This window comes from Salvelinus sp. IW2-2015, unplaced genomic scaffold (assembly GCF_002910315.2).
Source record: "Salvelinus sp. IW2-2015 unplaced genomic scaffold, ASM291031v2 Un_scaffold1085, whole genome shotgun sequence".
Lineage (NCBI taxonomy): Eukaryota > Metazoa > Chordata > Actinopteri > Salmoniformes > Salmonidae > Salvelinus > Salvelinus sp. IW2-2015.
Genome location: NW_019942722.1, coordinates 259,012 through 284,881, shown reverse-complemented (window position 1 = coordinate 284,881; position 25,870 = coordinate 259,012). Strand labels below are relative to the sequence as shown.

The window sequence follows — 25,870 nt, the reverse complement described above, 5'->3', positions numbered from 1 at the left end:
GCTAATTGACATCATTTGAGTCAATTGGAGGTGTACCTGTGGATGTATTTCAAGGCCTACCTTCGAACTCAGTGCCTCTTTGCTTGACAGCATGGGAAAATCAAAAGAAATCAGCCAAGACCTCAGAAAAAAAAATTGTAGACCTCCACTAGTCTGGTTCATGTTGGGAGCAATTTCCAAACGCCTGAAGGTACCATGATCATCTGTACAAACAATAGTACGCAAGTATAACACCATGGGACCACGCAGCCGTGATACCGCTCAGGAAGGAGACGCGTTCTGTCTCCTAGAGATGAAAGTACTTTGGTGCGAAAATGCAATCAATCCCAGAACAACAGCAAGGGACCTTGTGAAGATGCTGGAGGAAACAGGTACAAAAGTATCTATATCCACAGTAAACGAGTCCTATATCGAATTAACCTGAAAGGCCGCTCAGCAGGGAAGAGCGGCCTAACCGCCATAAAAAAGCCAGACTACGGTTTGCAACTGCACATGGGGACAAATATTGTTATTTTTGGAGAAATGTCCTCTGGTCTGATGAAACAATAGAACTGTTTGGCCATAATGACCACTGTTATTTTTGGAACAAAAGGGGGAGGCTTGCAAGCCAAAGAACACCATCCCAACCGTGAAGAGCGGGGTTGGCAGCATCATGTTGTGGGGGTGCTTTGCTGCAGGAGGGACTGGTGCACTTCACAAAATAGATTGCATCATGAGGCGGAAAAATGATGTGGATATATTGAAGCAACATCTCAAGACATCAGTCAGGAAGTTAAGCTTGGTCGCAAATGGGTCTTCCAAATGGACAATGACCCCAATCATACTTTCAAAGTTGTGGAAAATGGCTTGAGGACAACAAAGTCAAGGGTATTGGAGTGGCCATCGCAAAGCCCTGACTCTCAATCCTATAGAAAATTTGTGGGCAGAACTGAAAAAGCGTGTACGAGCAAGGAGGCCTACAAAACCTGACACCAGCTTTGTCAGGAGGAATGGGCCAAAATTCACCCAACTTATTGTGGGAAGCTTGTGGAAGGCTACCCGAAATGTTTGACCCAAGTTAAACAATTTAAAGGCAATAATACCAAATACTAATTGAGTGTATGTAAACGTCTGACCCACTGGGAATGTGATATTGACATTTCGACATTTCACATTCTTAAAATAAAATGGTGATCCTAACTGACCTAAGACAGGGAATTTTTACTAGGATTAAATGTCAGGAATTGTGAAAAACTGAGTTTAAATGTATTTGGCTAAGGTGTATGTAAACTTCCTACTTCAACTGTATATAATAAGCTTGCAGGATCAAGGGTTCAATTGCCACTGGAGCCACCCATATGAAAATGTAAGCATGCCGTAATGTGGCTTTCTATTAAAGCTGCAATATGTCATGTTTTTGGCGACCCCACCAAATTCACATAGAAATGTGAGTTATAGATCTTTTATTCTCATTGAAAGCTAGTCTAAGAAGCGATATATCTGTTCTATGTGTTCTATTTCTATGCTCCCAGTGTTTAAGTTTAGTTTTTGTTCTTTTACGTTCGGTTTTGTACACCAGCTTCAAACCGATGAAAATACAATATTTTTGGTTATGGAAAATATATTTCACAGTGGTTTAGATGGTACAATGATTCTCTACACGATGACTGTTTGTTTTGTCACATAAACTGAAATTAGGCGAAATATTAGAATTTAAGCAAACCAGGAAATGGCAGAGTGATTTCTGCTGCATATTGCGCCGTTAAAGCATTTGCTAAATGGCATACAGTATATGATTCTATATTATTGCTATAGAAACATGTCAACATATTACACAGTGATCATCCAAAGTGAACACATTATGCCTATGATGTTCATCACTATGAGCTTTATTCAAGCCTTCTGGGCAAAATCAGTAAAGATAATCCAATCACGTTTCTGTCCTCCACTCTACAAATATCAACATAAAAATGTCAGAATATTACTGTGAWCCAATATAAAATGTAGATTTAAAAGCAGCTTTGACCTCAGTCGTACCTCAGCAACCTAACGTCTGATTCTGCTGTGCGGTTTATAGGATTCTACAACAAATGTCAAACACGTCTTTAGCAAGAGCCCAATAGAGTTTCACTACAGTGCAGCATTAGGTAAAATAAACCAAAAAGATGTAGGCAATGTGTAAGTCAATGAAATAGCATCAATGACAGTGACAATAATGAGGTGACTAAGTATAGAATATAATATTATAGAATGGAATAGTATAGAGTATTATAGAATATAATATTATAGAATGGAATAGTATAGAATATTATATAATAGAATAGTATAGAATATAATATTATAGAATGGAATAGAATAGAATAGAATATTATAGAATGGAATAGTATAGTATAGAGAATATTATAGAATAGTATAGAATATAATGCAATAGAATACCACACACACGTCAACATGAGAGTAGAGACTGGCACACTGAGCTGTCAGTCTGGTCCTAGACTAAGGAATAATTACACATCCCATAATATTATATATATATATATATATCATATAGAGCAGCAGGGGGCTAGAGACACTAGTCTGTCCCTGGCACACTGGGCTGTCAGTCTGGCATCTGAGTCATGGTCCCAACTGTCCAACAGAATGTCATGCAAGCCCTGCAACAGACAACCCATATTAATCAGTTTCCTAAAAACATAGTGTAACATGTTTCACCTAATTGTTATTATTTCCAGGTGGTCTACAATAACAGTAGTTACACAGTAATAACCTGGGAATGATGTGTTTGTTTACTATCTTCTAGTAACTCAGTCAGGGCAGACAGTCATCACCTCTAATACTTTATACAATAACAGTAGTTACACAGTAATAACCTGGGAATGATGTGTTTGTTTACTATCTTCTAGTAACTCAGTCAGGGCAGACAGTCATCACCTCTAATACTTTATACAATAACAGTAGTTACACAGTAATAACCTGGGAATGATGTGTTTGTTTACTATCTTCTAGTAACTCAGTCAGGGCAGACAGTCATCACCTCTAATACTTTTATACAATAACAGTAGTTACACAGTAATAACCTGGGAATGATGTGTTTGTTTACTATCTTCTAGTAACTCAGTCAGGGCAGACAGTCATCACCTCTAATACTTTATACAGTAACAGTAGTTACACAGTAATAACCTGGGAATGATGTGTTTGTTTACTATCTTCTAGTAACTCAGTCAGGGCAGACAGTCATCACCCCTCTAATAGTTGAGACTGAATAGTTCCTGGAGAAATAGCCTACCTGTTGCCAGTGTTTGGGTACTGAAGGACGTTCCCTTCTCTCTGATACATGAACTATGAGCTGCTCTAAAGAAGGACTGGCCCCTAGCTCCTCTTCATAAGGCAGTCTGTGTTCTGGCACTGGGCAGCCTGCAGGCGGAGACAGAGGTTAGGGTTATGGTTTGTAACTCTTCATAAGACAGTTTGATCTGACACCGGGCAGACTGCAGGGGGAGACACAGGCAGAGGGTTAGTGTTAGGGTTAGGGGGTAGTCTCCCACTGACAAACATTTGTGGGCAGTGCACTTTGAGAGCTTAGGTTAACCTTAGGGTAACCCAATGGTTATGATAAACACTGAGAACTCTTAAGATATTGAATTATCTCAGAACCAAATCTCACATGCACTTGGCTAGCTAACAGTGAAACATAATTAATGAACTAACTAAGAACGGAAGAGATGCCATAGTCTCAAAAGTGCAAACACAGCCAACCTGGCACTCCAGGAAGGCTCAAGGAAATATAGCCTACCTATAGCCTACCTATAGCCTACCTATGAAAAGGTGATATATATAGCCTACCTATGAAAAGGTCTGAGCAGCGCATCAGTAGCTCCCAAAGCAGCGTTCCTAAGGAGTAGACGTCTCCCTGTATGAGACACCAGCCACTGCTCAGGTTCACACAGCCATCCAGTAGCTCAGGGGCCATATAGCACAACGTCCCCACCTGGCCCTGTAGATGGGAGAGGAGAAAGGTTGAACTAAACTGAACAACGTGTGTATGTATCAACAACACGATCATCTCACTGGCCTATGGAGAGAGTAGAAACAGAAGTTGCCTATCAAAAACATGTTGTTGTTGTTGTTGCTGTTAAAATGAGAGACTGGATGGTGTGGCTCAGTTGGTAGAGCATGGCGCTTGCAACGCCAGGGTTGTGGGTTCATTCCCCACGGGGGGACCAGGATGAATATGTATGAACTTTCCAAATTGTAAGTCGCTCTGGATAAGAGCGTCAGCTAAATGACTTAAATGTAAATGTAAATGTGTAGCAGTTAAGGGCAGCAGTATATATACCAGCATTGTTTTTTGATAGGATGGATAGAATCTATCTCTGTCACTCTCTCTCTATATGTTCAATAAACGGAGAAAACATCCTAAAGAAGTAGAAGGGAGACAGGGTTTAGGGGGAAGACAGGCCCACCTGTACGTTAACCATGTAGCGCTGCCAGCCGTGTGGACCGGCGCATGAGCGCAGGATGGTGGAAGAGCCAAAGTCACACAGGACACAGGTACCGTCGTCCCTCACAAGCACGTTGTTACTACTGAGATCCCTATGGGCCACCGCTGGCTTGTGCACCCCTGAGAACACACACACAGACACACACTGTACAGCCACTGACAAACGACATATAGGATTGGGTCAGGTGTTATTCCTGACCACATGGTGAGAGCAGGAGAAAGTCTTCCTGGGCAGGTCACATGGCCAGTAGAAACTGCAGTGGAGCTTGGCTATGGAGCTTTTTTACGGTATGTTGTCTAAACTGTGACGTCCAAATATGATGCAGAAAAGCTAATCCATGCTTTTGTCACTTCTAGGTTAGACTATTGMAATGCTCTACTTTACGACTACCCGGATAAAGCACTAAATAAACTTCAGTTAGTGCTAAATACGGCTGCTAGAATCTTGACTAGAACCCAACATTTTTATCATATTACTCCAGTCCTAGCCTCTGGCTTCCTGTTAAGGCAAGGGCTGATTTAAATGTTTTATTGCTAACCTACAAAGCATTACATGGGCTTGCTCCTACCTATCTTTCCGATTTGGTCCTACCGTACATACCTACACGTACGCTTCGGTCACAAGACGCAGGCCTCCTAATTGTCCCTAGAATTTCTAAGCAAACAGCTGGAGGCAGGGCTTTCTCCTATAGAGCTCCATTTGTATGGAATGGTCTGCCTACCCATGTGAGAGACGCAGACTCGGTCTCAACCTTTAAGTTTTTACTGACGACTCATCTCTTCAGTAGGTCCTATGATTGAGTGAAGTCTAGCCTAGGGGTGTGAAGGTAAACGGAAAGGCTCTGGAGCGACTAACCATCCTTGCTGTCTCTGCCTGGACGGCTCCCCTCTCTCCACTGGGATTCACTTCCTTTGACCCTATTACGGGGGCTGAGTCACTGGCTTACTAGTGCTCTCCCACAGTGGGGAAAAGTACTTAAGTAAAAAATACTTAAAAGTACTACTTAAGTTGTTTTTTGGGGGTATCTGTACTTTACTTACTATTTATATTTTGGCAACTTTTACTCCGCTACATTCCTAAATAAAATAATGTACTTTTTACTCCATACATTTTCCCTGACACACAAAAGTACTCGTTACATTTTGACAGGAAAATGGTCCAATTCACACACTWATCAAGAGAACATCCCTGGTCATCTCTACTGCCTCTGATCTGGCGCTGTGCCCCTGGCTATCAGTAAATTTAAAAAATAAAAGACAATTGTGCCATCTGGTTTGCTTAATATAAGGAAGTTTAAATTATTTATACTTTTACTTTGACTTTTGACACTTAAGTACATTTTAGAAATTCCATTGACTTCTGATACTTTTGTATATTTAAAACCAAATACTTTTAGACTTTTACTCAAGTACTATTTTACTGGGTGACTTTCACTTTTACTTGAGTCCTTCTCTATTAATGTATCTTTACTTTTACTCAAGTATGACAATTGGGTACTTTATCCACCACTGCTCTCCCATGCCGTCCCTAGGAGGGGTGCATCACGTCGTGCTATACTCGACTTGAGAGGTTTGAGTCACTGACGGGATCTTCCTATCAAGTTTTTCTCCCCCTCGGGCTCGTGCGGGGGAGATCTTTGTGGTAGTGGGGTTGGTAGTCAGTTGATGGTTGAAGATATCCCTCTAGTGGTGTGGGGGAGATCTTTGTGGGCCTTGTCTCAGGGTAGTAGGTTGGTGGTTGAAGATATCCCTCTAGTGGTGTGGGGGCTGTGCTATGGAAAAGTGGGTGGGGTTATATCCTGCCTGGTTGGCCCTGTCCGGGGGTATCRTCGGACGAGGCCACAGGGTTCCCCGACCCCCCCCTGTCTCAGTCTCCAGTATCTATGTTGGAATAGTCTATGTGCTGGGGGGCTGGGGTCAGCCTGTCCTATCTGGTGTAATTCTCCTGTCTTATCTCGTGTCCTGTGTGATCTTAGGTATGCTCCCTCTAATTCTCCCATCTCTCTCTCTCTCTCTCTCCCCCAACCTGGAGGACCTAAGCCTTAGGACCATGCCTCAGGACTACCTGACCTGACGACTCCTGGCTGTCCCCAMCCCAGTCCACCTGGTCGTGCTGCTGATCCAGTTTCTGCTGTTCTGCCTGCGGCTATGGAACCCTACCTTGTCCCGGACCTGCTGTTTCGAGCTCTCTCTCCCTCTCGCTCTCTCCCTCTCTTTCTCTCCCGCACCTGCTGTCTTAACCTCTGAATGATCGGCTATGAAAAGCCAACTGACATTTACTCCTGAGGTGTTGACCTGTTGCACCCTCTATAACCACTGTGATTATTATTTGACCCTGCTGGTCATCTATGAACGTTTGAACATCTTGAAGAACGATCTGGCCTTAATGGTCATGTACTGTTATAATCTCCATGGTGATTATAATAATAATGATGATGATGATAATAATGTTGATTATGATGATAATAATAATGATGATGATGATAATGATGTTGATTATGATGATGATGATGATGATGATGATGATGATGATAATAATGATGATGATAATGATAATAATGATGATGATAATGATGATTATGATAATAATGATGATGTCGATGATGATAACAATAACGATGATGTTAATGATTATAATAATGATGATGATGTTGATGATGATGGCCCATACATACCATGCCTGTAGAAGTCAGAATGGAGGTAAGCCAGTCCCTCAGACAGAGACTGGGCCAGCTTCAGTGTTGTCGTCCAGTCACTGTTGTTCTTGGACAGGAAGGAGCTGAGAGAGCCCTGGATAGAAAGACAAGTCAGAGTTTTTCCCTTGTGTCACGTTCATGTGGTTATCTAGTTAAAATGACAGTAACATACATCAGTATTTAAACAAACAATAAACATGAAGCCTGGCATGGGAACTTTGGACAGTAAGCAGAATGAGGATTTACGTCAAACCAAGCTAGAGAATCAGACAATTACTATGGTAACACTACGTATTAAAGCATGCGGGTATAAGGCTTTATAACTTGTTATAATAAGCATGTATGACCCTTCATGTCTTATAAAAAGTATTTGATGTCGTCTCTCTATGTAAACAGTGTTACTCACACATGTGGCTAGCTCCAGGAGCAGGACACAGTCTCCRCTATCTGACTTCCTGCCAGCTCCCAGGAAGTGAGCAATCCCAGAATGCACCAGATGTGGTAGTCCGTACACTTCCCTCTCCGCTGTGAACTCCTGTCTGCACCAGGTAGGGAACACCTTCACAGCCACCGTGGTCCCTTGGTAACTTCCCTGCCACACCGACGCAAAGTGACCACTACCAACAATCTGAAATATCAATAAATCAATGAATCAATCTGAAATGTGCTGAGAAGAGGTTCACAGAATGCCCACAAAGTCCAGTGAAATATGTAAATACTTTCCTGCTGTAGTTCCATGCTGGTCAGGTCCATATCAGACTGCTTTGATATGTGGCATGAGCACAGTGAGGTCAGAGATTCCTCTGGTAAAGATAGATGCTGCTTGTCATCTAAGAGGCGGGTGGAGAGAATCCATGTTAAGCCATTTACTGTTAATGCACGGGTGTATCCTAATGTAGCATAAAGTCACATTTTCACATAGTCTCCCATTGACATCAATGCATGACTAAGTAAACGTTTGATTCATCAGGAGGTTAGGATTCACCCTATTGTAAAATACAATATAAACAAATAGACTCTGACATTTTAGACAATGTGACATACTGATACAGTGTTGCATTAGTGTTGGGGCATGCAGGTGGTCAGTCAGTCAGCCAGTCAGCCAGCCAGCCAGTCAGTCAGTCAGTCATCCAGCCAGTCAGCCAGCCAGCCAGCCAGTCAGTCAGTCAGTCATCCAGTCAGTCAGCCAGTCAGTCAGTCAGTCATCCAGCAAGTTATCAGTCATCCAGCCAGTCAGTCAGACAGCCATTCAGTCAGCCAGTCAGTCAGTCAGCCAGCCATTCAGTCAGTCAGCCAGTCAGTCAGCCAGTCAGCCAGCCAGTCAGTCAGCCAGCCAGCCAGCCATTCAGTCAGCCAGTCAGTCAGTTAGCCAGTCAGCGAGTCAGCAGCCAGTCAGCCAGCCAGGAATGACTCAAAAGGAAATGGAAGATAAGAAAATGCCCCGAGATTGAAAAAGGAAATGAAAGACTGAAATGCAACAAAAGTGAAAAGTGGTCTGAGGAAAAACCAAGGTCAGTGAACAAAAGAGGGGGGAGGGAGGGAGGGGGAGGGAGGGAGGGATGGGAGAGAAGGGAAGGAGAGAGAGAGAGAGAGAGAGAATCCAGCTAGTAGGTTAATGGAATGAATCATAATAGTCATGTGAATGTAATTTGACACCCAGAACCAAATCTCACATATCATTAACTCTTGATAATCCCCACCCACAAGGGCGTCTTATCAAACTCTAGTGGCAGTCTACAATAAATATATATTTAATATACTTATGGGAAATACAAGGGATATATTTAAACTAGTATGATGAAAATGACTAAAATGTTATAGAATACAGTGAACAAAAAATATAAAGCAACAATTTCAAAGATTTTACTGAGTTTTACTTCATATGAGGAAATCAATCAATTGAAATAAAATCATTAGGCCATAATCTATGGATTTCACATGACTGGGAATACAGATATGCATCTGTTGGTCACAGATACCTTTAAAAAAAAAGGTAGGATCAGAAAACTAGTCAGTATCTGGTGTGACCACCATTTGCCTCATGCAGTGCTACACATCTCCTTCAYATAGAGTTGATCAGGCTGTTGATTGTGGCCTGTGGAATGTTGTCCCACTCCTCTTCAATGGCTGTGAGAAGTTGCTGGATATTGGCGGGAACTGGAACACGTCGATCCAAAGCTCGATCCAGAGCATCCCAAACATGCTTAATGGGTGACATGTCTGGTGAGTATGCAGGCCATGGAAGCTTCCAGGAATTGTGTACAGATCCTTGCGACATGGGGACGTGCATTATAATGCTGAAACATGAGGTGATGGCAGCAGATGAATAGCATGACAATGGGCCTCAAGATCTCATCACGGTATCTCTGTGCATTCAAATTTCCATTGATTAAATGCAATTGTGTTCATTGTCCGTAGCTTATACCTGCCCGTACCACAACCCCACCATGGGAAACTCTAATCACAACGTTGACATCAGCAAACCACTCGCCCACAAGACGCCAAACACGTTGTCTGCCATCTGCCCAGTACAGTTGAAACCGGGATTCATCCGTTAAGAGCACACTTCACTAGCGTGCGAGTGGCCATCGAAGGTGAGCATTTACCCACTGAAGTCGGTTACGATGCCAAACTGCACCTATTGAGGATGACGAGCATCTTGATGAGCTTCCCTGAGACGGTCTCTGACAGCTTGTGCAGAAATTMTTTTCGGTTGTGCAAACCCACAGTTTCATCAGCTGTCTGGGAGGCTGGTCTTAGACAATGCTGCAGGTGGAAGAAGCTGGTTGTGGTGGTCCTGGGCTGGCGTGGTTACACACGGTCTGCAGTTGTGAGGCCGGTTGGACGTACTGCCAAARTCTCTAAAACGGTAGAGAATTGAACATTAAATTCTCTGGCAACGGCTCTGGTGGACATTCCTGCAGTCAGCATGCCAATGGCACGCTCCCTCAAAACTTGAGACATGTGTGGCATTGTGTTGTGTGACAAAACTGCACATTTTAGAGTGGCCTTTTATTGTCCTCAGCAAAAGATGCACCTGTGTAATGATCATGTTGTTTAATCAGCTTCTTGATATTCCACACCGGTCAGGTGGAGGTATTATCTTGGAAAAAGAGAAATGCTTACTAACAGGGATGTAAACAAATTTGGGCACAACATTTGAGAGAAACCTTTTATTTCAAATCATGAAGCAACACTTAACACGTTGTGTTTTATAATTTTGTTCAGTGTATGTAGAATAAGCTGAAATCAAAAAGGGGATAAGTTATATTGGAGAAGGTTACCAAATTAATATTTGTGTAAACATAAACTTACCGTAACCTCTGAAACGATGTCTGCATTTAACTGCCACAACGAGGGTACACAGTAACATCCCAAGGACAACCACAGTGACCGTGACCATGTCTGCAGACACAGTACAGGAACAGAATAAAGTACATGCTTTTAATGTGCAGTAGGTGAAATCTGCATTCGTAATGCCTACAGGACATGGCGCCATTGTGATAAATGCGTACAGTATATGGATGAGACCTTGATATGTCTTTATACAGCAGGGTAGATGTTTGTTTGACTGTGTGGGTGCAGGGTGTGAGGAACAGGGAGTGAGGGGACGGGGAGTGAGGAACAGGGACTTCACACGCTAGGCTTTGGTTCCAAGGTTAAACAACAGAACACAGAAAAGAGGAGTAGAAGGGAGTGATCTCACAAGATGGGCAGACAAGAGGAGTGGAAGGGAGTGATCTCACAAGGTTGACTGGGCAGACAAGGAAGGAAATGAATATGATGCAATCACAAACACACATTAACATGAACACTATTAGGCGTTTATACTATAAAATCACGAGTAAACAAAAAGTATCCATACCTGCAGAGTAAGATGAGTGTTTGAGTTGAGGTTGCTTCTCTTCTGCGTTCCAGGTGATGTTGCCATTACACAGGTTTGAGCTGCACTCACATCTGATGTAGTCTACATGGGTGGTTGATGTAAAGCAGGCAGGATCTAGGCAGCCACCGACTACCATTTTGCAACCTATAGAGAATGACAGATAAACAGAGGTGTACACAACTGCCACATTTAGGCTATTTGGATTTATGTTTGGACTGTTTATGAATGAGAGAGGTTACATTTCGCCTGCCCCATTCCTCAGATTATCAAGCAAAGAGGCAGAGAAATGCTGTTGAAATTTCACATTGTGCCTTTAATTTAAATTTGGTATTTGGTCTATTTGTGTCTGGTGTATGACATGTCTGTGGACATCTATCACAAGGCCGTAGCCATGGAGTCAACAACATAAACATGGGAAAACTCATTTCCTGCCATTCTAAAATATTTACAAATTCACTAAGCCATGGGATGAATTTTTTATTTTTATTTTTTATTTTTTTACAATAATATCTAATAGTGTATTGTATTACATTTCTGTTTTTTTTGTTTTTTAACCTTTTCTTGTTTCATTTTATGTAACGGCAGAGATGAGGAATTAATGAAGTACAACCATATAAACAGAAATATCTGCATTGTTATATGAAGACAAGTCCAGATATTGTGGCCAAGGTTTAGCAAATTGTTGTTTTTATTTACAAGTAAACTTGGGCGGGCAGCAGGGGTGTTTGCTCTGCTCTGCTCTCCTCTCCTCCTATCTTCTCCTCTCCAGCCCTCTCTCCTCCTCTCCTCTGGTCCTATATTCTCCTCCTCCCAGGTCATCTCTCTCCTCTTCCTCTCCCCTGCCTTCCCAGTCATCTCTTCTCCTTTCCCTCTCCTCTCCTCCTATCCTCCATCTCCTCTCCAGTCATCTCTTCTCCTCTCCTCTCCTCTCCACTCTCTCTCTCCTCTCCAGTCATCCCTTCTCCTTTCCTCTGCTCTCCTCTCCTACCCTCCTCTCCTCTCCTCTCCTTCTCTCCAGTCATCTCTTCTCCTTTCCTCTCCTCTCCTCTCCCTCCTCCTCTCCTCTCCTCTCCTCTCCTCTCCTCTCCTCTCCTCTTCCCTCCTCTCCTCTCCTCTCCCTCTCTCCTCTCCTCTCCTCTCATCTCTACTCCTTTCCTCTGCTCTCCTCTCCTACCTTCATCTCTCTGCTCTCTCCTCTCCTTCCTCTCCAGTCATCTCTTCTCCTCTCCTCTCCTCTCCTCTCCTCTCTCTCCTCTCTCCCTCTCTCTCCTCTCCTCTCCTCTCCTCTCCTCTCCTCTCCTCTCCTCTCCTCTCCTCCTTTCCTTTCCTCTGCTCTCCTCTCCTATCCTCTCATCTCATCTCCTCTGCTCTGCTCTCCTCTCCTATCCTCTCATCTCCTCTGCTCTGCTCCCGTATACTCTCCTCTCCAGTCATCTATCCTCTCCTCTCCAGTCATCTATCCTCTCATCTCCTCTCCAGTCAATGACATGTGTTTTGACTTGCCATTCTTCAAGCAAAGGATCCAAAGGCCTTTTTTGCGCTTATCGTTGACACCGATAAAACACTGGCATATTCCTTCAAGGTCCAGTCTGTCCAGTTTCTCCTTATTGCACGTGACACATGGCCACACTACTCAGCCTTGATTGACTCATGGATGATCTAAGCCATGTCTTCAGCCTCTTCAGGGCACTACAACTCCTCTCAGCCTCTACAGAGGAGGCCGGGACGACCAGCCTTACTAAAGCTTCCACCTGACTGAAGAGACCTCTCACCTCTGACACCATTTCCCCAATAACGCTAGCAACAGCTGAGCTCGAATTGATATGTGTAATTAACCCCAAAACAAGGCCAGCTGCACCAGCAGTAGTCTTGAACTCAATTCAAGATACTCGTCTACCACCTTGTCCATGTCTCCGCGTAGCAGCACATTTTCAAGCTGCTGCAGCTTGTGGAATCCAGCTTGATCCAATCTCTCTATGAATTGAATATTCACTGTGTCCAAGGTGTTGTAGAATTGGGCTCTGTACAAAGACTGGGCATCCGGATGGATATGGGCTGAGTATTCACTGTGTCCAAGGTGTTGTAGAATTGGGCTCTGTACAAAGACTGGGCATCCGGATGTATAGGGGCTGCAGTCTGACCGGTGTAACGCTTTGTAGGTTTGCGGATGAGGCATCTCAATAGGTTGTATAGGTCCAACTTTGTTGCCATAGCAGTTGCTTTTGCAAACAAGACATCACAGTGCTCCTCCGTTCGCTTGTCCTGCATGCTTGTTTTGACATGGTCCACAGACTGCAACATGCCTGAAACAGTCTGTTTCCTAAGCTGTAGAGAGGTGTTCAGGCACTCCAAATCCTCCATCAGGTCTTCAGCCACTACAAGGCCGAGCACAGTGTTCCCTTGTAGAAATGTTCCATGAAGACCATTAGCCTTAGTTGAAGTTTCAGATGAGCTCCATGATGCCATTTCTTCAAGGGCTGTCAGCACTGACTCATACTGGCTGAGAACTGAGGGGACGGCAGAGGTGGGAACAGTTCACCTGGTAGGACAGAGAGGTTTCAACGAGGTGAAACAATGCTTTGATTTTGTGATTTCCTAGAAAATCACCTTGAACTTGCCAGATTGATTAAAGAAGCCCTACAATTCATGCACCAGACACATTGAATCTCTTACTAGTGGAGAGGCTAAGTTAACTAAGTTCACGCAGTGTGGACCACAGTGACAATACATAGCCAGTGGTTGTTCTTCCTTAAAATGGCTTGCACCCCCCTGCAATCGTCCAGCCGTGTTTGCCGCACCGTCATAGGTTTGTCCTGGAAGTTGGGACAGAGGAAGGCCTAGACGCATCATCACATCACATGACATCTTGGCTATATGTTGCCCTGTCGTTGAGGACACTTCGTAGAATCCCAGGAATTCTTCCTTTGGTTGTAGATCTGCAACTACAAAGAGTCAAACATATTGACTCCTGATCAACTCCTGATATATCCTGGGTGCATTCAAACATATTGACTCCTGATCGACTCCTGATCAACTCCTGATCAACTCCTGATCAACTCCTGATGTATCCTTGGTACCATCAAACATATTGACTCCTGATCAACTCCTGATATATCCTGGGTTCCATCAAACATATTGACTCCTGATCGACTCCTGATCGACTCCTGGGTTCCATTAATGATAAGTGCAAACTGAACCACTGGCATTGATGTTATTTCCGACAGAATCTCTTTGACGATTGTATTTCCCACCAGCTTCAAAATGTYGTTTTGCATTTGGGGACTGGTGAAATCAAAGTGACCTTTCAGCCAGGTGGTCAGCCCTGCATCACCCTCTGCCTTGGTCAGCTCTGCATCGCCCTCTGCCTTGGTCAGCTCTGCATCGCCCTCTGCCTTGGTCAGCTCTGCATCACCCTCTGCCATGTACTTTAGAAGCTGGCTGAAATTCCCACTCTCCTTATCAACGCCTCAAAAAGCCCGACCTTGCCGCGCCAAGTACTTCACACTCCCAACAATCTTCATCAGATTTCTCCTCGCTTGTTGCTGCTGTCTTTCAAGCCCACGTGAAAGTTGCACATTAACAGGCTTTGGCTCCTGAATCCGAGTCGTCGCTGCTCATTGTATTATCTGAAATACACACGAGGAGCCATACTGAGAGGAATATCTCAGTTTAAATTAACATTAGGATTAGACTGTTGTGATTTATTAGTCTTAACCATCAATATTTGCTCCTTTTCTCACTCACCTCCATATCACCTGTTCTCCCTGCCCTGTCGGCATCCTCATGCTCTCTCTCTCCCTGTCCTGTCGGCATCCTCATGCTCTCTCTCTCCCTGTCCTGTCGGCATCCTCATGCTCTCTCTCTCCCTGCCCTGTCGGCATCCTCATGCTCTCTCTCTCCCTGTCCTGTCGGCATCCTCATGCTCTCTCTCTCCCTGTCCTGTCGGCCATCCTCAGCTCTCTCTCCCTGCCTGTCGGCATCCTCATGCTCTCTCTCTCTCCCTGTCGTCGGGCATCTCATGCTCTCTCTCTCTCCTGTCCATGTCGGCATTCCTCATCTCTCTCTCTCTCCCTGCCCTGTCGGCACCTCATGCTCTCTCTCTCTCGGCCCTCGGCATCCTCATGCTCTCTCTCTCTCTCTCCTGCCCTGTCGGCATCCTCATGCTCTCTCTCTCCCTGTCCCGTCGGCATCCTCATGCTCTCTCTTCTCCCTGCCCCGTCGCATCCTCATGCTCTCTCTCTCCCTGCCCGTCGGCATCCTCATGCTCTCTCTCTCCCCTGTCCTGTCGGATCCTCATGCTCTCTCTCTCTCCGTCCGTCGGCATCCTCATGCTCTCTCTCTCTCCCTGTCCTGTGCATCTCTCATGCTCTCGCTCTCTTCCTTGTCCTGTCGGCATCCCTAGCTCCTTCTCTCCCTGTCCTGTCGACATCCTCATGCTCTCTCTCTCCCTGCCCTGTCGGCATCCTCATGCTCTCTCTCTCCATGCCCTGTCGGCATCCTCATGCTCTCTCTCTCTACCTGTCCTGTCACCAACCTCGTGCTCTCTCTTGCCCTTTTCCTCACTGCTCTCAACTGACTTTTCTTATTTTCTGAGGCCCAAAAAACGGACGAATGTCACTGCCACCCTTCCTCTTGCTCATGATGACATCACTGTGAATGAACGCTGACCGTAATAAAACTGTTTGCACTTTAATCAATAACTTTAATCTAATAATGCTATTTATCATAAGTACAGCTATACAGTATACTATACAGTACATCTATACAGTATACTATATGAATATGCAATAACTGAAAGCTACTACTGTCTACATCAGTTACACATGCAGCGGAACATAAATGATTGACACTYTACTCAGACGTGAAGTGGGCTTTCTGACAAATATAACGTAATAAATACATTAACGGTAGTTGAATACATCCGTGAGCACCATTGTTGGTCGCTGGGTGGAATGTGTGGCKGATTCACTTCCCAGGTAACTTAGCTATGATAGCTAACGTTAGTGATGGTTGGTTGATTGATTAGCACTCGCAAATCGGCCCGTGAAAAACCAAACATTTTTTGGTTCCACTACATGCAATTACTGACACTTTTTTAGAAAAATATTATTTATTTCCACAATTACAGTTACAGCGCAAAATGACGTAGATGTTAAAACTATCACAATCGACAGTGATATAGCCTACGTAACACTTATATTACATTCTAGTTTTACACTTTTTAATAAATTTCAAAGTAATGAAATAAAGAGACAGTACAGTGTTAGCCATTGGTTGTACCCACAGCAGTCGAGCAACGGCTTCTGCCGGGGTACGGTAACACGCAGAACTGCAGTACACCGTAATAATAGAACCGGTAGTAATAATAATAACAATTTGTTAAGTTTAGTTATGATTACATTTACTAATGATTATTTCGGACGGTGGTGCATGGGCCTGTTGTAGCATAGTACATATTTTTATTTTTATTTTTTTTATATCAATATATGGGGGGGGGGGGGGGGSWTTTTGAGCATATTTGAATATTGGGGAGGATGTGTACAGTCGTGGCCAAAGGTTTTGAGAATGACACAAATATTAATTTCCACGAAGTTTGCTGCTTCAGTGTCTTTAGATATTTTTTGTCAGATGTTACTATGGAATGTTGAAGTATAATTACAAGCATTTCCTAAGTGTCAAATGCTTTTATTGACAATTACATGAAGTTGATGCAAAGAGTCAATATTTGCAGTGTTGACCCTTCTTTTTCAAGACCTCTGCAATCCGCCCTGGCATGCTGTCAATTAACTTCTGGGCCACATCCTGACTGATGGCAGCCCATTCTTGCATAATCAATGCTTGGAGTTTGTGTTTTTGTTTGTCCACCCGCCTCATGAGGATTGACCGCAAGTTCTCAATGGGATTAAAGTCTGGGGAGTTTCCTATTCATGGACCCAAAATATTGATGTTTTGTACCCCGAGCCACTTAGTTATCACTTTTGCCTTATGGCAAGGTGCTCCATCTGTCACGGCCGATGCTGGAAGAAGACCAAGGTGCAGCGTGGTGAGCGTACATTTCATTACAACAAACGGGAAAAAAACGTGAAGCTTACAGGGCAAAGTGCCACTAACAAAGATAAGTTCCCACACTGAAAGGAGGGAAAAGGGCTACCTAAGTATGGTTCCCAATCAGAGACAACGATAGACAGCTGTCCCTGATTGAGAACCATACCCGGCCAAAACATAGAAATAAAGAAACATAGAAAACAAAGCATAGAATGCCCACCCCAAATCACACCCTGACCAAACCAAAAAGAGACATAAAAAGGCTCTCTAAGGTCAGGGCGTGACACCATCATGCTAGAAAAGGCATTGATCGTCACCAAACTGTTCCTGGATGGTTGAGAGAAGTTGCTCTCGAAGGATGTTGGTACCATTCTTTATTCATGGCTGTGTTCTTAGGCAAAATTGTGAGCGAGCCCACTCCCTTGGCTGAGAAGCAACCCCACACATGAATGGTCTCAGGGTGCTTTACTGTTGGCGTGACACAGGACTGATGGTAGCGCTCACCTTGTCTTCTCCGGAAAAGCTTTTTTCCGGATGCCCCAAACAATCGGAAAGGTGATTCATCAGAGAAAATTACTTTACCCCAGTCCTCAGCAGTCCAATCCCTGTACCTTTTGCAGAATATCAATCTGTTCCTGATGTTTTTCCTGGAGATAAGTGGCTTCTTTGCTGCCCTTCTTGACACTAGGCCATCCTCCAAAAGTCTTTGCCTCACTGTGCGTGCAGATGCACTCACACCTGCCTGCTGCCATTCCTGAGCAAGCTCTGTACTGGTGGTGCCCTGATCCCGCAGCTGAATCAACTTTAGGAGACGGTCCTGGCGCTTGCTGGGCTTTCTTGGGCTCCCTGAAGCCTTCTTCACAACAATTGAACCGCTCTCCTTGAAGTTCTTGATGATCCGATAAATGGTTGATTTAGGTGCAATCTTACTGGCACCAATATCCTTGCCTGTGAAGCCCTTTTTTGTGCAAAGCAATGATGACGGCAAGTGTTTCCTTGCAGGTAACCATGATTGACAGAGGAAGAACAATGATTCCAAGCACCACCCTCCTTTTGAAGCTTCCAGTCTGTTATTCGAACTCAATCAGCATGATAGAGTGATCTCCAGCCTTGTCCTCGTCAACACTCACACCTGTGTTAACGAGAGAATCACTGACATGATATCAGCTGGTCCTTTTGTGGCAGGGCTGAAATTCAGTGGAAATGTTTTTGGGGGATTCAGTTCATTTGCATGGCAAAGAGGGACTTTGCATTTAATTGCAATTCATCTGATCACTCTTCATAACATTCTGGAGTATATGCAAATTGCCATCACACAAACTGAGGCAGCAGACTTTGTAAAAATTTATATTTGTGTCATTCTCAAAACTTTTGACCACGACTGTATATATTATAATTACGGCCCTGCCATATCACCTTGTAGTGATATAATGATTTATTTCAGAAATTCTGACATTGATAAAGATTTAGTATATTTCATTCAACTGCTAATAATATTAGGTACATTTCATATTCACAAATGCAAATGGTCTAATTTAAAACCTAACTTTTTTCACTTTATAAATGAATTGAAACAATATGGCACTACTTTAACTCAAATGAAATTATTATTTAAAAAAAAAAATCAAATAAATATCACCTTGTAGTTCTGCCACTGGCTGGCCCTCGATAATACGGAAGAAGCCGACACAGCAGTTAGTGTGGGCACAGTACTGGATTGTCCCGTTAACGCGACCCGCCTCCATTTTCTTGGAGTTACGGGAACTGGTCAGGAACACACAACTCCTTCCCTGCTCCACCGCTGGAGCCGGGACAGACACTGACAGACATCCTATACGAGAAAGGAAAGATACACTGAGTGTACAAAACATTAGGAACATCTGCTAGTTCCATGATACAGACTGACCAGGTGAATCCAGGTGAAAGTTATGATCCCTTATTGATGTCTCTTGTTAAATACACTTCAGTAAGTGTAGATGAAGGGGAGGAGACGGGTTAAAGAAGGATTTTTAAGCCTTGAGACATGTATTGTGTATGTGTGCCATTCAGAGGGTTAAGGGGGAAGACAACATATTTAACTGTCTTTGAACGGGGTATGGTAGTAGGTGCCAGGTGCACCGGTTTGTGCCAAGAACTGCAACGCTGCTGGGTTTTTCCCTCTCAACAGTTTCCTCTGTGTATCAAGAATGGTTCACCACCCAAGGGACATCCAGCTGACTTTTATATATTTATTTATTTTATTTCACCTTTATTTAACCAGGTAGGCCAGTTGAGAACAAGTTCTCATTTACAACTGTGACCTGGCCAAGATAAAGCAAATCAGTGCGACAAAAACAACAACACAGAGTTACACATAAACAAACGTACAGTCAATAACACAAAAGAAAAGAAAATCTATGTACAGTGTGTGCAAATGTAGAAGAGTAGGGAGGTCGGCAATAAATAGGCCCTAGAGGTGAAAATAATTACAATTTAGCATTAATACTGGAGTGATAGATGTCCAGATGATGATGTTTACTTAGAGATACTGGGGTGCAAAAGAGCAAGAGGGTAAATAATAAAATGGGGATGAGGTAGTCGGGTGTGGTATTTACAGATGGGCTGTGTACAGGTACAGTGATCGGTAAACTGCTTAGACAGCTGATGCTTAAAGTTAGAGAGGGCGATATAAGACTCTAGCTTCAGAGATTTTTTGCAATTCATTCCAGTCATTGGCAGCAGAGAACTGGAAGGAAAGGCGGCCAAAGGAAATGTTGGCTTTGGGGATGACCAGCGCAATAAACCTGCTGGAGCGGGTGCTCCGGGTGGGTGTTGCTATGGTGACCAGCGAGCTGAGATAAGGCGGGGCTTTACCTAGCAAAGACATATAGATGACCAGGAGCCAGTGGGTTTGGCGACGGATATGTAGTGAGGGCCAGCCAACGAGAGCATACAGGTCACAGTGGTGGGTAGTATATGACTTGACACAACTGTGGGAAGCATTGGAGTCAACATGGGCCAGCATCCCTGTAGAACGCTTTCGACACCTTGTAGAGTCCATTCCCCAATGAATTGAGGCTGTTCTGAAGGCAAAAGGGGATGCAACTCAATATTAGGAATGTGTKCCTAATGTTTTGTACACTCAGTGTGTAATAATTTAACTAAGATAGAAACACTTACAATATTATTAACCTTGACTAGAATAGAACAGAACGAAACGAAACAGAATAGAATGATTAAATTACGTTAAATCAGGGAAAACTTGCTGAAATTCAGGACTAGGTGTAACAGTTTTGCTTCCGTCCCTCTCCTCGTCCCTACCTGGGCTCGAACCAGGGACCCTCTGCACACATCAACAGCTACCTCCCACGAAGCATCGTTACACATCGCTCCATAAAAACCACCGCCCTTGCAGAGCAAGGGAAACAACTACTTCAAGTCTCAGAGCGAGTGACGTCACCGATCGAAACCCTATTACCCCGCTAACTAGCAAGCCATTTCACACCGGTTACATAGGCCTAGGTACACAATTATATAAAACGGAGAAACTTCCTCCGAATTTTCCCATAAGAATTGCTTTCAAAACATTCTCATCCGTTTTCATTTCTGCAAAGGTTTGTAGGCTAAACTCTAAGGTCTTTGGTGATACACAAAGTACACAACAGAAACAATATTCTTGTTGCCTCAAAATCACACACACTTCAAGGCCTTCAGATAGAAAACATTCAAACAGTGAATGGCAACTGATAGTCACATCAAGAATTCTGCAATGATATTGAATTATGTATCAAACGTAAAGTATCCCAAATTCCATGCCAACTTCAAATTATTAGCACAGTCATTAAATTTGATAAAAACATAACTCACCAAAGATGACTAAATACAGACACATTTGTTCTGTCTCTCTGTGAGCTGACTGCTCGCTAGGTCTGATGTCTGGGAGCTGACTGCTCGCTAGGTCTGATGTCTGTGAGCTGACTGCTCGCTAGGTCTGATGTCTGTGAGCTGACTGCTGGCTAGCTCTGATGTCTGTGAGCTGGGATGGGAATGGAAGCTGAGTTTCCCACGCAGTCCAGCCCCCCTTCACTATCACACACCTGTGACCTGCACACACAGACACGCACACGCACACACTGGCTGATAAGGAGGACACAAACACTAAATTGTTCAATAACAAATGCATAGCAGCAACTTGTCTGCAATTAATAGCCTATAGCCAGGATTTTATTCTTCTCAAAGTAACTTTAAGTTATTAAAAAAGGTATTAAAATAACAAGTATGTGCGATATACTGTGTTACATTTCATTGTATCTAATTACACACAATCTTAAATAGTTTGACACAAATGTGTTTCATTTGTTAGTGTAAGTACCTTTATTAATGTGACACGTTTCCTTCTCCTCCTCTATGCCCCCTCATAGACATCCCCTGCCCCCCTTACCTCATCTCTGTCAACTGTACCACAGACAGAAGGGGTAACCCAGATACGTCACAGGGGCTATAAAGTCGAAGCATCCGTTTAGAACGTTTTCTCACCCCCAAATATGGTGGTGAGAGGAAGTCCACTGGACATTTGGGGGGTGAGAAAACGTTCTAAACGGATGTGGGAGAGGATTGAACTAGCTGAAACTGGGCCAACATTCTGATTATTTTCTCCTCGATGAAACATTTGATCTCAATATATTTTTCTGTTCCAAAAACTAGAATCTGTTACGAACACAGTGCACTAGATTTTACTCTTTGTCAAAGTAAAAAAAAAAAGAAAAAAAAAAGTGCGCTGTTTAGAAGGAGTACAAGGTCTAATTGAGATTCTGCACACGCGCACTTCACAGAGGAGGCGTTCCCTAACGGAAATATGCAAATACATGTTACAACGTGTCAATAGGATCTCGCTAGCTCGTGCTTGGCACTGCCCACTTCCTTGCCTGTTCTGTCCACCATGCTTCATTTTCTCCCACTGTAAACGACACAGATTAACTATCTTGGGTTAGTTATACATATATTTTTGACTGCACTGTTGAAAACAAGTAGGTTAGAGTAAAATTGTCCCATTCCAAATCATCATCAATATGATATGTTAAAGGAACGATATTTAGTTTATGGTCCCTGACATAAACTAAATACGGTCTCGGAGCTCGTTTCTTTTCTCCCGAGTTCCCAGTTGTTCGGAACGCTCGTACGTCGGAGATATCCGAGTTCCCAGTGATTTTAACATGTGGAATGAATATTGGGTCATGTTCATTAAAGCAAGCAAAGGGAAACATTTTGCAGCGGAAAACAAACATGAACGTATTTTTTATTGGACGCTAGGTAGTTCCTCTCTGTTTCAGTACGTTTTCTTCCGTTTGGTGCCTAATAAACACGAAACCTGACTGGATAAATTTGAATAATTGGATAGGCTACCTTGCTAGGCTGATCAATAGGCTACACAGCTAAGATTCCCAGTGCCGCCTTTGACAAGAAATCAACGCAAACGACAAAATGGACAATGTAACTTTGTTTCGTCTTCTTTAGCTCTAAATTGATTCTAGTTACACTGTTACAATTTTTAACTGAACTAGTCGTTCTTTTAAATTGTTTTATTTTCCTCTTCTTCTAGACTGGTGTTTTGGGAATATCTTTGCTCTCTAATAAACTCGCTGAGATTTTCACAGAGGATTCGGAAAATGACAGAACGTTCTATGGGTTTTCTGACGGTGAAAGTGATCTATGTGATAACAAGGTTTGATATCAGTGTAATTTTGTACATTTATTTGCATCTATTTACAAATTATCCAGTCAATGAGTTTATGCTGTTTAATCCGGTCATTGTAAAATCCTGATTTACCCACAGCAATTTACTTTAATAATAGGCCTAATTTCAAAATGTACTGTTTAGAGGGAATCAGATTTGTATGGACCTCGTTCTCATTCAGTGGTTCCATAAGTAGATCTATATGGTTTGTCAAAAACGTGATAATATTCAGGTAGTTCTGGTTATCAACTGTTATTTCTTACTTCATCTATCTACCCGTCTTTCCACCAGAGTTCAGACAGTGGCAATCCAGTGGATCTCAAAGGCAGCCCCATAAAACAGCCTGTACCCTATCGCTTCACATTACGGGTGGTACTGCGCCCCCGTAAGCTAGCCACACCAATTCCTCACTCCAGTGAAGAGGAGAGGAAGATGAAGGCTGAGAAGAAGGGAACAGTCAGATTTGACGTTGAAGAGAAGCCCGTGACCGACGCAACACAGCCTGTTAAACAACAACAGTCAGATTCTGATTCTGATGATCTAGCACAGTCTGGCTCTTTTCTGGCCAAGAGAGCCCAGAACGTCAAGGCTAACAAAGCTATGGTAAACGTGCCTTTTGGTAAAATTAACACACACTCCTGAGAGATGACATTCAAACAATGTCACGCTTATCTGTACAACTAATGCTGTGTAATCCTTGTTTTAACTCTGTCTCCTGCAGTTGGCTCAGTTGATAGCAGACCTGCATAAGATGCCAGGAGCTGCCCTGCTGAAGAGTCACAAAGAAGGCAATCTTAAAAAGGAGAAAGGCTCTGTGAGTTGATTGCATGTTTTCTTACTCACCATGGATGGGCATGTTCAATGAATTCAAGTCCCTAGAGAGGATGCATTGGATGCAGTGGAGTGAGGGAGATTGGGTGGGATAGATGCTGTTCAACTTTCAACACCTTTTCTATTGGCCAGTGCAGCTTTCTTCAACTTTTCTATTGGCTAGTGCAGCTTCATTGCCCCTTGATCTCTTCCTATTTCCCCTGCAGCGAGCGCCCCGCTCCAAGGAAGCAGTAGAGAAGTCCAGGACGAACCCTAAGAGATCCTCCCGGAGACTGACCCGCTCCATGGGCGGAGCTGAGAGCTTGGAGGCACACCAGGAGGAGAGGGAGCTGGAGCTCAGTCTGGAGGAGGAACTATTGGAGGTTAACAAATACCCTTTTGACACGAATATACCGACCCAAACTGTGCTGCACCAATGGTGGATGCCGTAACCAAGCTAGCTCAGTATTTTTTGGGTTAAGTTCAGCTTTGTGTGGCCCCAGTAGATTCAGATAGAATGAAATGTAGCTTGTGATGTATAGATATTTATTCTGGTGATAGATTTATCAACGAGCGGTCCGTCTTCTTTTCCAGGTACGTGGTGATCCGAGGAGGAAGGGAGCTCCGCGTCCCAAACAGGCCAAACCTCACAACATAAGACCTGTGGAGGAGATCACCGAGGACGTGCTACTGCTGGTGGCAGACCACACGACAGAGAAGGTGTACAACAGAGCCACAGTAAGTTAGGTCTCACCAAAGTCGAAGGGGTATTGTCTTGTGCACGATACAATACAATTTTGTTGACCAATTTGTATCAAAAATGTATTTTTGCGATTTCTTGTTGATTTGACGTCTGTCTGATTCTCAGGGCTCAACGTGTCACCAGTGTCGCCAAAAGACTACCGACACCAAAACGTGTTGCCGTAGTGAGGAGTGTCGTGGTATAGTGGGACAGTTCTGTGGCCCGTGTCTGAGGAACCGATACGGAGAGGACGTCAGGAAAGCCCTGCTCGACCCGGTAGGAACCTCATCACTTGTCTTTTATACCCTTTTCATGTCAACCAAAATCTTACTGTGCTGGCTCTGATTTTTTTATTTTCAGTTGCATAACCAGGCTAGCACAGTTAAGCTTGATGTGGCCTGGCTTGGTTCAGCTGTTGTGTGGAAAAAACATGATTCATCAATATTTTTAAAGTCTGTAGTCTCCCTGCTCCTAGAAAGTAGTTCCCTTATCAGTAGGTAGTAGCTTACAGCACACTGTGTTCATGGCCATATTAACTATCCACATGGTAGCATGTGAATTAATTAACAGGACTTTTAAAGCCTAGCTGCAGGTGCATTGGGTATGTGAGTCATTCAGACACTCTAGGAGATTATGAAAGTCTTGAAGTTCAAATTTGTATTTGTTTTGTTGTCCCCTGCTGCAGGACTGGCGGTGTCCACCGTGTCGAGGCATATGTAACTGCAGTTTCTGCCGTGCCAGAGACGGACGCTGCCCAACTGGAATCTTATTCCCTCTGGCTCAGTACCATGGCTTCTCTGATGTCCACTCTTACCTCAGCAGGTCAGCGCTACCCCGAACCCTTACTATCTCTGGCTCAGCAGTCTAAGGCACTGCATGAGGCGTCACCACAGACCTGGGTTTGATCCCGGGCTGTATCACAACCGGCCATGATCGGAAGTCCCATAGGGCGGCGCATAATTGGTCCAGCGTCGTCCGGGTTAGGCTGTCATTGTAAATAACAATTTGTTTAAAAAAAATACCACGGCTTCTGTTGTCCACTCTTACCTCGGGTCAGTCCAGGGGCCATATGCATCTAGCCTCTGAGTAGGAGTGCTGATCTAGGATCAGTTTAATACATATGGCCCCTGAAATTCAACCTCTTATCCTCTGCTTTAGGGCACAGCCACTTGTAGTTCTGAATAGCAAGGGTTTCCTCCCTCAAGTATTGCAATTATGGATATTTATACTTGACAATGACTTTTTTTTCTTCTAGTCTACGCAGTAAACTGAAAAATGGGGAGGACTGAGGATCTATGAATGGGAGTCTTCGATGTCCTTGTCTGACCACCAGAGGGAGCAGTTGTGAATCACTGGTCTGGGAATAAGGCTGTTTGACTGGCACCTATCCAGATGAGGTTTATGTTCTATAGCGTCTAACATTGTTTCTACTGCTGTTTTTGAGTTGAATATTGATTTTAATCCGATTTTTTTTTAAATAAAATACTTTTGACAGTGT

The 25,870-nt window shown here is 43.6% G+C and overlaps 2 protein-coding genes across 2 annotated transcripts; one reads left to right on the top strand and one right to left on the bottom strand.

The window, feature by feature from the left end:
* Nucleotides 1–1,860: 1,860 nt before the first annotated feature.
* Nucleotides 1,861–22,301, bottom strand: LOC112069710 (anti-Muellerian hormone type-2 receptor-like). The gene is made up of 11 exons (XM_070438661.1): nucleotides 22,211–22,301; nucleotides 18,747–18,938; nucleotides 11,042–11,206; nucleotides 10,492–10,581; nucleotides 7,903–8,006; nucleotides 7,583–7,807; nucleotides 7,156–7,270; nucleotides 4,443–4,600; nucleotides 3,823–3,973; nucleotides 3,266–3,393; nucleotides 1,861–2,633 (listed from the first exon to the last, which is right to left on the bottom strand). Exons 1-11 carry the CDS (start codon nucleotides 22,299–22,301, stop codon nucleotides 2,523–2,525), a joined length of 1,530 nt encoding a protein of 509 aa, XP_070294762.1. The 3' UTR covers nucleotides 1,861–2,522.
* Nucleotides 22,243–25,869, top strand: LOC112069702 (cell division cycle-associated protein 7). Its single transcript, XM_024137071.1, has 9 exons — nucleotides 22,243–22,576; nucleotides 22,686–22,808; nucleotides 23,112–23,423; nucleotides 23,542–23,634; nucleotides 23,858–24,013; nucleotides 24,225–24,368; nucleotides 24,499–24,648; nucleotides 25,058–25,194; nucleotides 25,628–25,869. The coding sequence occupies exons 1-9, from the start codon at nucleotides 22,568–22,570 to the stop codon at nucleotides 25,659–25,661; spliced, it is 1,158 nt and encodes a 385-aa protein (XP_023992839.1). The 5' UTR covers nucleotides 22,243–22,567; the 3' UTR covers nucleotides 25,662–25,869.
* The last annotated feature ends 1 nt before the right edge of the window (nucleotide 25,870 follows it).